The 16,755-nt window shown below is 41.2% G+C and overlaps 1 protein-coding gene across 2 annotated transcripts in view; it reads right to left on the bottom strand.

The window, feature by feature from the left end:
- Positions 1–9,252: 9,252 nt before the first annotated feature.
- Positions 9,253–16,755, bottom strand: part of Srp54 (signal recognition particle 54) — a 42,051-nt gene continuing 34,548 nt past the window's right edge. For both annotated transcript variants that reach the window (XM_021179703.3, XM_085830377.1), the window contains exons 14-16: positions 14,363–14,533; positions 11,845–11,940; positions 9,253–9,735 (exon numbers count right to left, since the gene is read on the bottom strand). In XM_021179703.3, the coding sequence (XP_021035362.1) occupies positions 9,644–9,735; positions 11,845–11,940; positions 14,363–14,533 (359 nt within the window). In that variant the 3' untranslated portion in view covers positions 9,253–9,643. The remainder of the gene's footprint in view (positions 9,736–11,844; positions 11,941–14,362; positions 14,534–16,755) is intronic.

Genomic DNA, 16,755 nt, shown 5'->3' with positions numbered 1-16,755 from the left:
TCTAAAGTCCCCTGTATAAGTGTTTCTATTCAGATGAGAGGGTATCCTGGGACGCAGAAGCCCAGGAACCACACAGCTCTAAGAGGAAGCCTCCTCAGCGGAGGCCTTGCAGCTCCGGGGAGGGTATCCCCAGCTGCGCTGAGGAGCTCAGGGGCTTCAGCCTCGCCTCCTCTCTGCTTCTTCTCTTTGACTTTTCTACTTGGCTCCTTCCGACTAGAGAGTCACACTGAGCAGGCAATCTCATGAAAGAGATTTATTGGAGGGGCCTGGGTGTGTTAGACAAATCCAGGGATGGCTGCCCTCTGCTCCTCCCAGGAGTGGACAGCAGGAAACTGGACCTTTGTCCAGAGATTTCCAGGTTGAGGCTTGATGGGATTTCAAGTCTTGAGTTTGGGGAGCTCGGGGATTGGTGGCTTTTTTCATGCCTCCTTTCCCTGCATCAGTCCCACGAGTTAGGGTGTGGAATCCTTCCTGACTGCAGCCAGCTTTTGCTGAGACGCCATCTCTCTGGGGCTGCTTGGGGAAGCTGGAGAGGAGGTACTGCCATTGTGGACAGCTCCCGTTGGACAGACAGCTCCCTCAGCTGGAGGCTGAGGCAGGATGGACAGCTCCTCATTACAGCAGTAGGCCAAGACAGGAAAACTGTTCTGGACAGCTCCCGTGAAGGCTGCAGGCCTAGATGCTTCCATGCCTCCATTTTGACAGGAGCAGCCGGGTTTTTTGGTAGTTCCTGTTGGGCCACCTCATCTCTGCCATCGCTGGAGAGGGAAGAAGGGACTGGCTACTTGCTCTGACGGATTTTGCGGTGCTGTGCCTCTTTAAACATGTTTTCTCACACACACTATCTCCCAACGTATTAAGCAAAATTCACCTGCTGGGCTTTTAATTCACACGCCATTTTGTGAGGAACAGGACACACAGCTTGAGTGGTGCTTTCAAGGACCGCACATCATTCTCAGTTTTCCACAGGCAAGTTTGTTTTTTTTTTTTGGTTTTTCGGGACAGGGTTTCTCTGTATAGCCCTGGCTGTCCTGGAACTTACTTTGTAGACCAGGCTGGCCTCGAACTCAGAAATCTACCTGCCTCTGCCTCCCGAGTGCTGGGATTAAAGGTGTGAGCCACCACGCCTGGCTTGTTTGTTTTCTAATGTATAAAGTAGGCTGGCCTCAAACCTGCCTCTCAGCCTTGGGATTATAAACCTGGCTCATTTAATAGATTTAAATTGTATTTTCATGCCAGTCACAATTCAGAAATATCCCCCAACATTATGACGTGTTGAGAATGGCAGCAGCAGGCCCAGACCTCACATGATCCTTCTCCACAGGGCACTCGTTCTTTTCCTCACTCTTGGACGAATATTCTTGCACACATTCTATCCTTATGACAATCTAAAAACAATACCCAAAATCTTTAAGAACAATTCCTCAAAATCCATCTTCACTGAAAAACTGCTTATAAATACAACCAAATCACCTTGCTTGAAGCAACAAGTTATGACATGACCTAATTTGATACTGTGGTATAAACAAAACAATGAAATGATCCAAAACATCAAAACCAAACTGTGATCAACTGAAAATAGCAAATTGTTAAGTCTTATGAATTGGTCTTATAAATAACAGTTCTGCACTGTACGTATTCAAATCTCTCTTCCCTCTTACTGGCATGATGGACAACCAACAATCGCCAGTATTAAATTGTAGGTATCTATAAATGCAGGCTAATTGGCAAATAAGCAACAAACATTAAGTTACAATTTTCACTGCTAAGTCAGGATAATATTCGTGATTTACAAGTACCATGTTTACTGAAAATTTAAAACTATTTAAATAATTTAAGCTATTTTGATAAACTGCAAATATTTTCTAAAAACAGCAATTTAAAAAAATGTATTTGTGTTGGTGTTTTGTATACATGTATATCTGTGAAGGTGTCAGACCCCCTGGAACTGGAGCTACAGACAGTTATGAGCTGCCATGTGGTACTGGGACCTCTAGAAGAGCAGCCAGTGCTCTTAACCACTGAGCCATCTCTCCAGCCCCAAAACAGCAGATTTTTAACAGAGGAAGTTGAAGAGCAATTCCTTATAAATCCACCATACAAAGTAAAATGTCAAAGAAATTCCAGTTGTTTGAGCATTTATGGCCATTTCTAAACTGTCACAGCACAACTAAATGAAAGCAGGTAACACAGGCCAAGCAGATGTCCTTTCACACTGTCGGTCAAAGAAGCTGGAATATGGAGGGAGCACCCAGAGCTATAAAGGCAAATTTGGATCTACCCACTATGTAAAACTAAGAAAATGAAGCTGAACGAAACCTGGAAATCAGAAACACTCATTGAATATGATGGCTTTTCACAGCTCCGTGTGTGTGTGTGTGTGTGTGTGTGTGTGTGTGTGCGCTCTAGTGCGTGCTCAAAAGCACACATATATAGTTGGAGCTACCTTGCAGGTTATCTTATTGCTTAAGTAGAATTTTTTCTAAAGGTGGATGTTTTCATCAAATACGGCACACGAGGTTACGAGGTTGAGGGACACATGTGCTCAGTGGTAGAGGGCTTGCCTGGCATATGTCTGAGTTTGAGTCCCAGCCCTGCAACTGATAATGGGGATGATGAAGCCCAAGAGAAATATGACAACACATTTTTGCTGATTTTCAGGCATAAAGAAAATTTTCAAAAGAGGTGGTTTCATTAATGGAGGCCATTGCCAGGAACTGTATTAAGGTCTATCAATGTTTCTTCCTTAGAACTACCCTGAAGCAACACTATAATTGTCAGCTTTTACAGATGAGAACGGGCACAAGTTAGGAATAAGCCAGGATTCAAACCTCAGGAGTGCTAGGCACAATCGCACCTATCTGGAGTGCCAGCTACAAAGAAGGATGAGATAGGAGAGTCTTCTGAGCCCAGGAATTCAAGATCAGACTGGCAATGTAGTAAACCCTTCTATCTCAAACATATACATATAGTTATATATGATATATGAACATATATAATTATACATAAAATTATATATAGTTATTATATATTTCAAGGATTCCATTATTCACCTTTTAAAATCATAATTGTCTTCTTGCCTCAGGGCAAGCTGATACAGTATTTGTTAATACAATAACTACAAATTTTATAAAATCAAGGCACACATATCAACTGATGGGACTCATTCTCCAATGTTCTATCAAGTGAAGTATCAAAAATGTGCAGTTTAGGCTAATGGCAACAACTGAGATTACTATGCCTTGCCTAGCTAAGAACACAGTAAAGGTTGAAATCCTATCTAACAATAAAGGAACAAGCCTCCCTTTCTACTTTTTGAGACACGGTGTCACTTGATTGCTTTGGCTGTCCCTGAAGTATGTAGGCCAGAGAAACCTCAAATTTAGATTCACTTGTCTCTGCTGCCTGAGTGCTGGATTAAAGTCAGGCCCACTTCACCCAGCACTCAATACCTCTAAGAGTATAAAACGCAAGCAAGCATTAACTCTTCAAATATGAAAATGAGGCATTATGGTTTCTTCCCTTACTGTAGATAGTAGTTTATCTCTAGAAAAAGTGCCATCTGGGACAAGAGAGATGGCCCAACAGTTAAGAGCACAAGCTGCTCTCCTGAGAACCTGTTCCCAGCATCCATGCACAGGGGTTCACAGCTGCCTGGAATGCTAGCTCCAGGGGATCCAATGTTCCCTGCCTCATCAGGCACCTGCAACTCACATACACAAACGTACAACTTAAGAACAAGGAATTATCTGGCTTAATAAAAATACACAGAGCTGAAGAAATAGCTCAGCGGTTAAGAGCACTGGCTACTCTTCTAGAGGACCCAGGTTCAAATCCCAGCACCGACAAGACTGGTCACAGTTCCAGAGGATCTGATGCACCGACACAGATACATGTACAGGCAAGCAAAACATGCACTTAAAAACAAAACAAGGGGCTGGTGAGATGGCTCAGTGGGTAAGAGCACCCGACTGCTCTTCCAAAGGTCCGGAGTTCAAATCCCAGCAACCATATGGTGGCTCACAACCATCCGTAACGAGGTCTGACTCCCTCTTCTGGAGTGTCTGAAGACAGCTTCAGTGTACTTACATATAATAAATAAATAAATCTTTAAAAACAGACAAAAAACAAAACAAGTCATTTTTTAAAAACTAAAATTAAAAAAAAAAAAAAGGAAGAAAAAAAATACAGCCACAAGCAGGTTGTTCCACCTTGTTCTCTCTAGGTTGGGGAAAAAGTGTTTGGAATGTGAATGTAGCTGTGCAGGGGTGGCTCACGCAGAGGCAGGCAGATCTCCAAGTTCAAGGTTATCCTGGTCTACAGAGGTCAACTAGAGTTACACAGAGAAACCCTGTTTCAAAAGACCAAAACCCAAGTGTCAGAAATGTCAATTCTTTTCAATATTTAACATGTATGGGTGTCTTGCCTGCATGTACTTCTGTGTACCACATGTATGCAGTCCCTGTGGTGGGCAGAAGGTTTTGGGTCCCCTAAAAAAAAAAGAATTATGGATGGTGGAAGGCTGTTATGTGGGACTGAACCCTGCCCTCTGAAAGAGCATATATGTTAACTGCTGATCAATCTCTTCAGTCGTGGTTGGGCATCTCCCCCCCCACCCCCCACCCCCCAGGTCTGGAAACTTTGTAACTCTTTTTTTTTTTTTTTGGTTTTTCGAGACAGGGTTTCTCTGTGTAGCCCTGGCTGTCCTGGAACTCACTTTGTAGACCAGGCTGGCCTCGAACTCAGAAATCCGCCTGCCTCTGCCTCCCGAGTGCTGGGATTAAAGGCGTGCGCCACCACGCCCGGCTACTTTGTAACTCTTATCAGACTGCATCAGACACAAGATCTCACTGAGGACCGCTTACATCTCTTGGCAATCTGTTCCTGGAATTTTTCCTTCCTTCACTCTCTTGGCTGTAAGTTTAGTATATTTTGTAGCTTGTTTTCTTAGCGCTTGTTTCTTCAGAGCCCTACACTGGTGTCTGTGTTACAGGACAGGCGGGGTAAAGAAATGCTGGATCTTAGGTCTTTGGCACTTCTTTTTTTTTTTTTTTTGGTTTTTCGAGACAGGGTTTCTCTGTATAGCCCTGGCTGTCCTGGAACTCACTTTGTAGACCAGGCTGGCCTCGAACTCAGAAATCCGCCTGCCTCTGCCTCCCGAGTGCTGGGATTAAAGGCGTGCGCCACCACGCCCGGCTCTTTGGCACTTCTTAATGCCAGGAACATCGTAATTGTCCCCAAAGCAGCAGCTACTTACTATGTGCAATTTCTTACCTGTTTGTTTTTAACATTTATGATTCAACCACTATTGATAAATGCAGTTTTAGGCTAATAAAAATCCTGTAAGCAAAGAGAAGCTAAAAGATATGAATGTTCGATTTGGAGAAAAAAATAAGGGTTGTACAATATAAGAAACACATGCCGGCCGGACATAGTGCTGCACACACCCTTAATTCCAGCACTCCGGAGGCAGACGCAGGCAGATCTCTGGTCTACAGAGTAAGTTCCAGAACATCCGGGCTGTCACTCAGAGAAACCATCTCCAAAAACAAGCAAACAAACCCCAACAAAACAAAAAACACAAAAACCCTAAAAAAAAAAAACCAAAAAAAAACCCCCCAAAATAACTTACATGATAGGCTCACATTAATAAAATACTAATAATTACACTAACTTACAAAGGTACAGTTTCACTTTAAAAGCATAAAATTACCCGGAGATCAATATCCTGCTGCAGACTGTAAGTCAGTGCAGGCAGTTAGCCTAAAACCATAGATGAGCAAAGGACTCAACAATAACCACAGATAAATGTCTCTCCTCCTGGAAAAATGTTGGGAGAAAACTGGTATAGAACATTTCTCTAATTGGGCTGGAAACTATGCTTGATACTAGAACCCTAGCCAACTTACCCAGGGGTTAGTGAAGTCAGATCTCGTAGGAAAATCTACAACTGCCATTTTACTAAACCTGCATAACTAAATCAAATTCTAAATATTTGTCCTTGTACCTACAGATAGATTCCTCACCCCCATCAAAGAAACGTCTCCTCCCAACAGATAGAGACCAATACAGAAACAACAATCAATTAAAATGCAGAGTTGTGGTATCTGTCCTGATGGATACGTCTACAAAACATTCCACCACCCAAGGCTCAGTATTTCAAGAGTGGGTGGGAAGGCTCTAGAACCAGAGGATCAAGGAGTTGGCTTTACGAAGACAACTTTGTCTTCTAGAAATGTCAGAGCTATACACACAAAATCTCACCAACGAGGCTACCAAAAAATGACCAGAACAATGACAACATCAACAGACCCACCAATATGGACAAAGTAAAGTCCTTGAGGCCTTCGGAAGAGCGGTTGGGTGCTCTTACCCACTGAGCCATCTCCCCAGCCCCCTCCTTGAGGCCTCTTAACCTTACACAAAAACATACTGGGAACTAAGGAATGCTGAGTGAGACAGTCTTCCCTAGAGAAAAGCAAATCAGCAGGTTATCACTGAGCCTTAGGTGGTGGAATGTAACATTATACAGACTGAGCAGATCGTATTTATGTATTTAAAAGTACACATCCACTCACCTCCACACATACCTATATGTGACAATTAAAGAGAGTCCATGGATCTAAAAGAGAATAAGGGGGAGAGTACATGGGAGCAAGAATATGAAGGAAGGAAAGAGGGAAATGATGTTATATTATACTCTAAAATAAATTTTAAAAATTAAATAGTTATCCACCCATTTTAGTTTTGGAGTTTGTTGCTATTTAACTCCAAATTTTGTTTTCGTTTTATAACTAGATAAGCACCTTGTTTAAGGCAGCTAGGTTGTTTTATGTTTGCATTATATTTAAGCAACTTTGTGATAAAATTTAACAATTCAGTGCTATACAATATTTGATGTAACCAATGTCTCAAGTTGGGAAAACTGTCAGATCCTTAAAAGCTAAGCAATAAGATTGAAAGTAGTAAAAAACTAAAGGGCAATCCGTTCAAGTTCACTAAAAAGGATAAAAATTGGAAGCTGACTGTGATTGCTATTCCTGGTTGTCAACTTGACCATATCTGGAATGAACTACAATCCAGAAAGAGAGGGCACACCTGAGAGATTTTCTGACTGGCTTGAGGCAGGTGAATCCACTTCCAGGGCAGACATTTGAGATAGAAAGACACATGACTTTGATCCAGATCTTGAGGTGGGAAGACACATACTTTTATTCCAAACTTGAAGGCAGAAAAACACCTTTCAAATGGACCATAGCTTCTGCTGGAAGTCTAGACAAGAGCACAGAAGGAAGCGTTTGCTCCTATCCTGCTTGTCCTTCACCTTGCTAACACGTCCACTCTTTCACTGGCATCAAAGCCTACTTATTTGGGATTCCAGTATATATAGATACCAGCTGAGCCATCCAGCCTTGCGGGACTGATCAACTAGTGAGTCATTCCATAGTTTTGTGACTCTAGAGAACCCCTAGTAATACTCCAAATTAAGGCATCATGATCTTTAATTGTCTTTTTGTCACCATTTAGATTCTGAAAAATAAAGTTCAAGCCAGACATAAAAATATCAAAACTCATGCAGAAGGCATTTGGGATGCTCTGTCCAAAGGTTCATCTCATTTACCTTTATTTAGTCAGAACAAAATATCCAGAAAACAGAAATCACTAAGACACACACCCAGAAAAGGTAGCGTGCACAGTTTAATTACCATTTTCTCTAGTTTTGGATTTCTATAGCTGTACATTACTAGGCCACTTTGGCAAAACATAAAATATGTAATTTCCCCATGAATACGTACAGTGCCCACTAGGGAAATGCTAGTCCTCCACTAAACAACAATTCTTAGCTAGAACATACGACCCTCAGCAAACCACAAAATCAGATGCTTTTGGCTTTTGAGACATGGTCTACATAACTTAGGCTGGCCTTCAACTCATGATCTTCCTACCTCAGCCTTTATTTAAATAGTGGGATTTGCTAAGTGCTACCATGCCCAGCTGAACTGCATTCTTTATGAGAATACTTTTCTAAGAATGGTAAATTTACTACAATTCCTGAATTTAGGAGGCTGAAGCAGGAGACTTGTCATGAGTTCCAGGACAGCCTGAGCCTTTCTCCCAAAACCAAAAAAAGGTAGACACGGTAGCAATGTAGTCCCAGTACTTCTACAGCAAGGTGGGGCTCGGAAACCAGGATCCCAAGAGCTTGAAGGCCAGCTAGCCTGGCTCTCTGGAACATGAACAAGAGACCCTGTTTAAACAGCGTAGAAGGCAGGGACGAGCACCTGAGGTTGTCTTGACTTCAACAATGTGTACCCGAGCATGTAGAAGAATGCACTCAAAACCACTCATACACACAGATCCCTCCCTCCCTCCTTCCCTTCCCTCCTTTCCTTCCTTCCTCTCTTTCTTTGGAACTGTGGCCAGTGACATGGCTCTATGGATAAAGGCACTTGGTGCCAAGTGTGACTGAGCTGAGTTTAAACCCTGGACCCACATGGTGAAATGAGAACTGACTTCTGCAAGTTGTCCTCTGAAACCCAACATGTCACTTGTGCTTTTAATCTCAGCACTCAGGAGGCAGAGGAAGGCAGAGCACTGTGAGTTTGAGGCCAGCCTGGTCCACATAGTGAGTTCCAAGGATAACCAGAGCTATAGTGAGACCATGTCTCAAAGAAACAAACAAAAAAAGAATAAAGAACATGGTTGTTCTCTGACCTTCACACATGTGCTATGGCACAAGTGCTAACACATCCACTCCGTCACTGGAATTGAAGCTTACTCATCTGAGATTCCAGGACAGACATATAGCAATAATTATCAATGACCCAGCCAATGCTGCTATGGCCTTATTTTTAATATGTAATACTGTAGCCTAATAATTCAGTATTACTTTCCATTAGCAAATTTATGTATTATCTATTATCAAAACATATTATTTTTCAATAGTATGTAAGAAACATAAAAATGGCTTTTAAAACAATCAAGGAACATGAGACTCCAAAATATGTAAAAAATTTAAGTTTGATACAAAACATCATACATTACAAACTGTAACCAAATTCTTGATTTCAATTTTAAATGGCAAAGCTAAAGTTTCTTGGAATAAAGTTATTTTATCCTAAAATAACATTTTCTAATACTCATGATTAAATTATTCTACCATATATTCCTTTAAATGTACCTGCTGGCTTTTTGCCTATTTTCTGGGTGGTATGCTGACCACATCAAACCATAAAGAAAGTTAACGAACCCTTTATCTTATCACTTGAAGTTTATTTTGCAGCAGTTTTCTTCAATATCATGTAATTTACTGATCGCAACTGTTTATAAATGTAATGCTTGGCCTTTGAGACAATTAAAAACCTTTAAATACCAAAATTTTACATCATGATTTGTTTAACTTAAGAAGTGTTAGGTCGTTGAAAACTAATAGATTTAAAGCAGAAATGATGACTTCCACAAAAACCAGGCACTCTTCCCGAACGAACATCAGAAGGGAAGGGAGACAAGGAAAACGGTGAGACAAAAGAATGAAGGCAAGACAGGCAAGAATCCTTCTTCCCCGTTTGCAAGAGGGAGAGAAAGTGTGAGGTCTCAGCAGATGACATCATCCACCATGTCCGTTCCTAGTAAGGGGGCGTCTTTACATGTTATTGAATCCCATCATGCCTTTCATGTTGCCAGCAGCACCCTGCTGAAACTGCCGCATCATTGACTGAAGGCCGGCCATGCCACCTAGAGGGAGATGGGAGGAAAACAGGTCACGACCCGGCAGACTGAACCTGTTACCACTTTTGCCTGAGTACTTTAACTTCTAATGTACTTAGCAATTAAGTCAGTAGCTTTTAAGAATATACAAAATTAAAATGTGTGTTATTCGCTTTATTTTTATCTAAGAATACGAAAAATGTGCTTCATGAAGTTACCATAAGGAATACAGGAAAACATAAAAAGATCTTGGAATAGTTCCTATCTACAATCAAGAAGCCCAAACAGAACATTTTTTCTGTCAAGACCAAGTCTTCTTGAAACTAGAATAAGTTTTATCAAAACTGATCAGTGCAGGGTAGGGGCTGTGTATCAAAGGACTTACAGAAGTGCTAAGTGCTAAGCACTTACTATGTGAAATGTTTCACAGTAGTAATTAGATCGACTTGTCACAATCTCCTGATGAATATTACCTACAAACTTTCCAAAAGGGAAGTTTAGAAAGTTTTAAGGACTTTTCAAAGATAACACAGTAAAAACAGAATTAGAATTTCAAAAATTCTCTAAATAAAGACACCCAACTCTAAAATGGGGGAAAGGCCAGTGGAAGAAGTATTAAGGAAAGATCACCAGTCCTGGGATGGAGCTCAGCTGGTACAGTGTCTGCCCAATATGCATGCCCAAGACGCACGAGGCTCTGGGCTCAATCCCTAGTACTCCAGACTTGTAATCCCAGAGCTTGGGAGACAGAGGTGGAAGTCAGAAACTCCAGATCACACTTGGATACAGAACAATGTCCAGCTAGCCTGCACTGTCTGACATCCCATCTCGAAGCAAAGATGATGAAACAGCTTGCCCACAAATTGTACCTGATGGGCCGGACACAGTGGCAGAACCTTTAATCCCAGCATTTGGGAAACAAAGGCAGGAAGATCAAGCTGGCCTTCATACCAACTTCCAGGGAGGGCACTGAGAGCTACATTGTGAGATCCTGTCTCAAATCCCCAGGTAATTAATTAAAATAAAATAATTTTTAAAAGTTAGGAAAAAATGGGTTTGTCAGATGGCTCCATAGGTAGAGTGCTTGATTGCTGCACGAAGATGAGGCCTGCATCTGGACATCCAGCACCTGCATAGAAGCTGGGCACGGTGGGTGGCCAGGGCTTCTATAATCCCAACCCTGGGAGGTGGGAGAACAGACACGGGGATCCTTGAAGCTCAGTGGCCAGCCAGGAGTCCAGCTGAGACAGCAAGCTCCAAGTCAGTTTGGTTAGAGACACTATCTTTAAAAAGTGGAGGGCAATAGAGAAAGACACCTGATGCCAATGTCAGGTCTCCACATGTACTTACACTAGCACAAACATGCATACATCACATAGGCAGACACACTATACAGGTGGCAGCAGAGGACAAAATAAAACCTCAGTTTACTTATAAACTACAGAGGTGGCTCAGTGAGTACAAGTGACTCAAGCCTAATGAGCCACATTTAACTCCTATGGAGAAAGCTATATACAGCCATAAGCATCTGTAATCTCAATGCTCAGCAAGATAAAGACTTATAGGCCAGCTAGCCTCAACTACACAGCGCAGCAGCAAAAACAAGAGACACAGCCGGGCGTGGTGGCGCACGCCTTTAATCCTAGCACTCGGGAGGCAGAGGCAGGCGGATTTCTGAGTTCGAGGCCAGCCTGGTCTACAAAGTGAGTGCCAGGACAGCCAGGGCTACACAAAGAAACCCTGTCTCAAAAAAACAAAACAAAACAAAACAAAAAACAAACAAAAAAAAAAACCGAGAGACACTGCTTCCGCAATGTAGAAGACTCTGAAGTTTGTTCTTCAATCTCCACAAGAGCAATGGAGCATGAGACACACACTCACACCATATACATCACACACACACTCATGAGCACACACACGCACACCATATACATCACACACATACTCAAAGGTTTTCATACTGTTCAAAACCTTCTCCTTATCTAGAATGATTAAATAGTCAGTTGGGATTCAGATGGTCATCTCCCTTCAGCCTTTCAACAGGCTTTTATATATCACTACAGAAGGCTTACCATTAAACTACAACCCTTGTATATTTAACTGTATATTACAACTGACCAAGAATTTTATATTTACCCATGTGATGAAGAACTCGTGGGTCCATCATTTTGGCCATTTGTTGATTTAATTTTGCCATCTGTGACTGACTCACATTCTTAGACATATCACCGCCTGATAACACAAAACATTTAATTAGTATATAGTGTGGTATAGAATACCATGCAATTTACTAATCTTTTTCTCAATTATATATATATATATTTTTTTTTTTTTTGAGGAAAACCACAAGAAATTCTCTATAAAGGATCATTTGAAGGGCTTTTCATTGTTGTTACTGCATTAGCCCTGGCTGGGCTGGAACTCAATATAGAAGCCAGACTGGACAGAAATTCCCCCTGCCTCTGCTTCCTGAGTAAGGGGATCAAAGACGTGAACCACGACTCCGCTAGAAGTATTTTCATAGAGCTGTAATTTTCCCCCTGATAATTTTATCTATTTATTTAAAAGATTTATTATTATATCTAAGTACACTGTAGCTGTCTTCAGATGCACCAGAAGAGGGCGTCAGATCTCATTACAGATGGTTGTGAGCCACCATGTGGTTGCTGGAATTTGAACTCAGGACCTTTAGAAGAGTAGTCAGTGCTCTTAACCACTGAGCCATATCTCTAGTCCTGATAATTTTAGTTATAAATGTGGTAAACCACTATAAGCAAAATTGGACTGAGTGACTAGTGCAACAGCAACTGCTTAAGAGAAATCTGAAGGAGGGGGAGGGGGAGAGGAAGGGAGAGAGAAACCTTCCCTCCCTTCTCAGCCCTGAGAGCCCAAGCAGCACACTATAGTACAACCACCAGCAAAACTAGGCGGCCCCTGCTAGGGCCATGGTGAAGTAGGAGAGCTGTGAGGGTCACCACATGGAAAGTATCAAATGATACAGTAAGACAGCTTGGTGTCTGCATGTGTGTGCTCAGAGAACTCCAAAGACCAACTGGGACCACATGGGCATGTGGTGCTCCTGGGTTGCCCTTGGTGTATCTCTGACCATTCAGGAAAGAAGTATCAATTACCTTAAATGATACAGGAGACAAAAGACCTTCACTAATGAAGTGGTACTTGAAGTGGTTATCTACATAGTGTGTTTGCCAAAAGTTACTTCATTATTTCATTAATGATTACTGAATAATCGTTATCAGAAAGACTTATATTCAGCAACTGATAATATAACAGTTGCAGAGTCTTGTAGTCAAATATTACTATATAGCCCTAACTGGTTTTGAACTTGAAAATATCCTCCTGCCTCCTGAATGCTGGGACTATAGGCACTGTACTCATTTGAAAATGGTAAATTTGGGGGAAAAATAGAGAACTAGAGATCAAAGCATCTCAGAGCCTCAAGCATTCTGGCTGAGCACTCTATCTTTCAGTTATACCTCCAGCCCTAAAAATATAATTTATTAGAAAATAGAAATAAAGTCAAATGAAAAACTTGGGACAATATTTAGAGGTGAAAAGCAAGTCTGTTAAGATATTACAGAGTAATAGGGAGAAAGATCCGAGTGACTAAACAGGGAAGAAATGACAGGCAAAGGAAATTCAACTTGGTAATGTACAAGGAAAAAAAAAAAACCTTTAAAACATTAGAACTGGAAACGTGCTAAAAACACCTGTGACCATTACACTAGAAACTACATTAGAAAATGTACTTTGGTGCAATTCACTTTAAATCCCAGCACTGAGGAGGCAGAGGCAGGCAGATCTCTATGAGTTCCAGGACAACCAGGACTACACAGACTACACAAGACAGAAAATCCCTGTCTGGAAAAACAACAAACAAAAAAAGATACGTAGTGTCCTCTATACTTCTATCAAAGAGAACAATCCCATGGAATTGTCTAGAAAGTGACTCAACTTATGGATCTGACAACAAGAGGCATGAAGATACACAACTGAAAGAGTAGGAGTTAGTGGTTAAACAGAGCGCATGCGCGTAAAATATAAATTCTTATTTTGGCTGGTCGTGTTTTGACACTGGTTCTAGGTATGGAGAGCTGGCCGGACTAGGAGTCACTAGGTGGTCAGGCTGGCAATAATTCTGCTGCTTCTCTTGTCTCAAGAATTCTGGGAGTATGTACATGGGATACCCAACCTAGTTAATCGATATATTCTGAAGAATGTTTGGCAATATGGGAAAATAATCAGTAGTTACATCAACTGTTGTCTCCAATAGAAGTTGTGGAATATTTTAAGGAAAAGAAAGAGTGTTCAGTTTTTATAGTCTAATGTTCTTTAAGTACTCTATGGTATGTATGTTGATAAAGTTTTTCAAGATTAATCATCTACTATCTTGATTCTGAAGAGATAAACCATGTATAATGGTAGTACTTGACTTTAACATTGAGTTCAGGTTATCTCTTCTTTTTTCTTTAGTATTGGGGCAGAACCCAGGGACCCAGACAGGCCCTACCACAGAGCTAATCCCCAACTCCTACAACTTGGAAACTCAGCATTAACTTTTCCAGTATGAGACTACTGGCTTTAATATTTTGTTTCTGAATTTTGTTCTTTTAGGTGATAGTGTTTCCCAGCTCACCTTTGAAAAGTCCTTTGATACCTCCCATCTTTTTGACCATCTGTGCAAACTTGGTATACTGGGTCAGAAGTTCTTGAACATCTCTTGTTGACACGCCTGACCCCCGGGCGACTCTCTGGATTCTGCCTGGCTGCTTACTGAAAACCTTGGCACCATCTGTACTGTCCAGTTCTGAAGACCAAGACAAATAATTTCATCACATAAAATTATCATTCATTATCACAGTAGCCAAGCCTCTGCCTCTGTCCTAAAAATAGAAGCGTGTTTATTAGAAAATAGGAATAAAGCCAAACGATACAAAACTTGGGACTGAACAAGGAAGAAGTGACTCACAAAGGAAATTCAAATGGGTGATAGAAAGCTTCAGAGATTTTACAGATGCCTTTTTTATTTATTTTTATGTTTTAGATATAGGGTTTTATATATCCCTAGCTAGACTGAAAATCTCTATGTAGTTGAGGGTTACCCTGAACTTCTAATCCTCCTGCTTCCACTTCTTGAGGACTGGAATTACAGGTGTTTGATACTCGACCCTGTTTCCTGGGTTCTAACAGAGAGATTCCTGTATGTTAGGCAAGCACTCTACCAAATGAGCTCAGTTAGGGGTGCAGGGCGTGGGGTTATGTGGGAGAGAGATATACATGTGTGTACAGATGTGTACTCTCCAAATTGATCTGTTAGCATGGGATCTCTGAGTGACTGTGAAGCTGACTTGTGGGTAGGCTGACTGGCCGGCAAGCCCCTAGGATGCCTATTTTCTGTACATGGATTCTGGGGATCTGAAATTCAGTCCTCTTGCTCACTCCACGAGCCATCTCCCCAGCTTGTTTCATTTCAAAGAGATAAAATTTCATTTCTCTGTACATCATAACATGTATACAGAACAACATACATATAAATAAATGGTCAAACCACAAAACAGATCTAAAATTTTAAAGTAGAAAATATTTTAAAAATATTTATAGCATTAGAATAAAAGGAACAAAGCAAACATATGTATAGTTTATCTACAATTTAAACAGAACATTCTGAGAACCAACAGGTGTGATGACACAAATCTTTAATCCCAGGATTTCTGAGGCAGGAGGATCACTGTAAGTCTGAAGAAGGTTTGAACTACACAGCAACTTCCAGGCTCGATAGGGCTACATAGTAAGACCTGGCTTTAAAGGAAAACCATCTGAGGACTTCTGACACTCTACGTCTGCCATCCTGTATTTTAAATGTCCATTCTTTCCATGTTCTCCACATATCTCAAGAACATACCAAAGTTCAAAATCAGAACAGAAGCACCCACTGGTCTCCTACCCTAAATAGCTGCTAACTTCTACTTCACACATTTAGACCTCATAAGCAAGTAGAAGACAGAGACTCTATGTATAATTAATGGAGAAATTCTTGGATTTCCTATAATGGAGAAGTTACACCTGGTAATAGTCTAATCCTTCTGTAGTATACTCGAGAGTCCCTTCATCTTTTTGATCATTTGTCATGTAAGGTGTTCTGCCCTTACTTGTATACAGTGGATGGGATGAGGTGGACTTTAGTTAAGCTATGTACTTTGAGTTACACACAGTAGGTAGCACATACATTCAGGAAGTTGAGGCAAAAGGATCACAAGTTTCAGGCCAGCAAGGGCTACATGGTAAACCTTATTTCAAAAAAGACAAAAAGGAGTGGGAAAAAGGAAAATTCTAGTTTGACTGACTCAGAAACAAACAAATGAAAAACTCAAATAAACAAAACAAAGCAAAGCAAACAAAACCAAAATGGAGACATAACAGAAAATATGTCTTAGTCTCTTTTTCATTCTATCTCAGGTTGGCCTCTTGGGTGACCAGATTATAAGCCTATTATATGTCTATTCCAACATTCTCTTTACAACATCACCAGCATCCCTTAATAAGCAGTCCAAGTGGCTTAGTAGATAAAGGTGCTTGTTGCCAAGCTCTTAAATTCACATGGGAGGAGAGAACCAATTTCCTAAAGATGTCCTCTGACCTCCATACATGTACATCAAGTCCCTCTACCCCATGCCAATAAGTATCTAAGTAAATTTTTAAACTGGGAGTCAGGGTGGTGATGGGGAAGCTGGGCAGTGGACATATGTATGACTTTAATCCCAGCACTTGGGAGGCAGAGGCAGGCAAATCCCTGAGTTCGAGGCCAGCCTGGTCTACAAAGCCAATTTCTAGGACAGCTAGGAATACCTGTCTCAATATAATAGAATCAGGGTGGGCGAGTAGCTCTGTGATTAAAAGCACTGGCTCATTTTACAGAAGACCAGGGTTTGTTTGTTTGTTTGTTTGTTTGTTTAGTTTTTCAAGACAGAGTTTCTCTGTATATCCCTGGCTGTCCTGGAACTCACTCTGTAGATCAGGCTGGCCTCGAAC

Source organism: Mus caroli, unplaced genomic scaffold, assembly GCF_978045245.1.
Source record: "Mus caroli unplaced genomic scaffold, Mus_caroli_1 scaffold_14, whole genome shotgun sequence".
Classification (NCBI taxonomy): domain Eukaryota; kingdom Metazoa; phylum Chordata; class Mammalia; order Rodentia; family Muridae; genus Mus; species Mus caroli.
The sequence above is the reverse complement of the archived record's forward strand: the minus strand, read 5'-3'. Positions and strand labels throughout refer to the sequence as shown.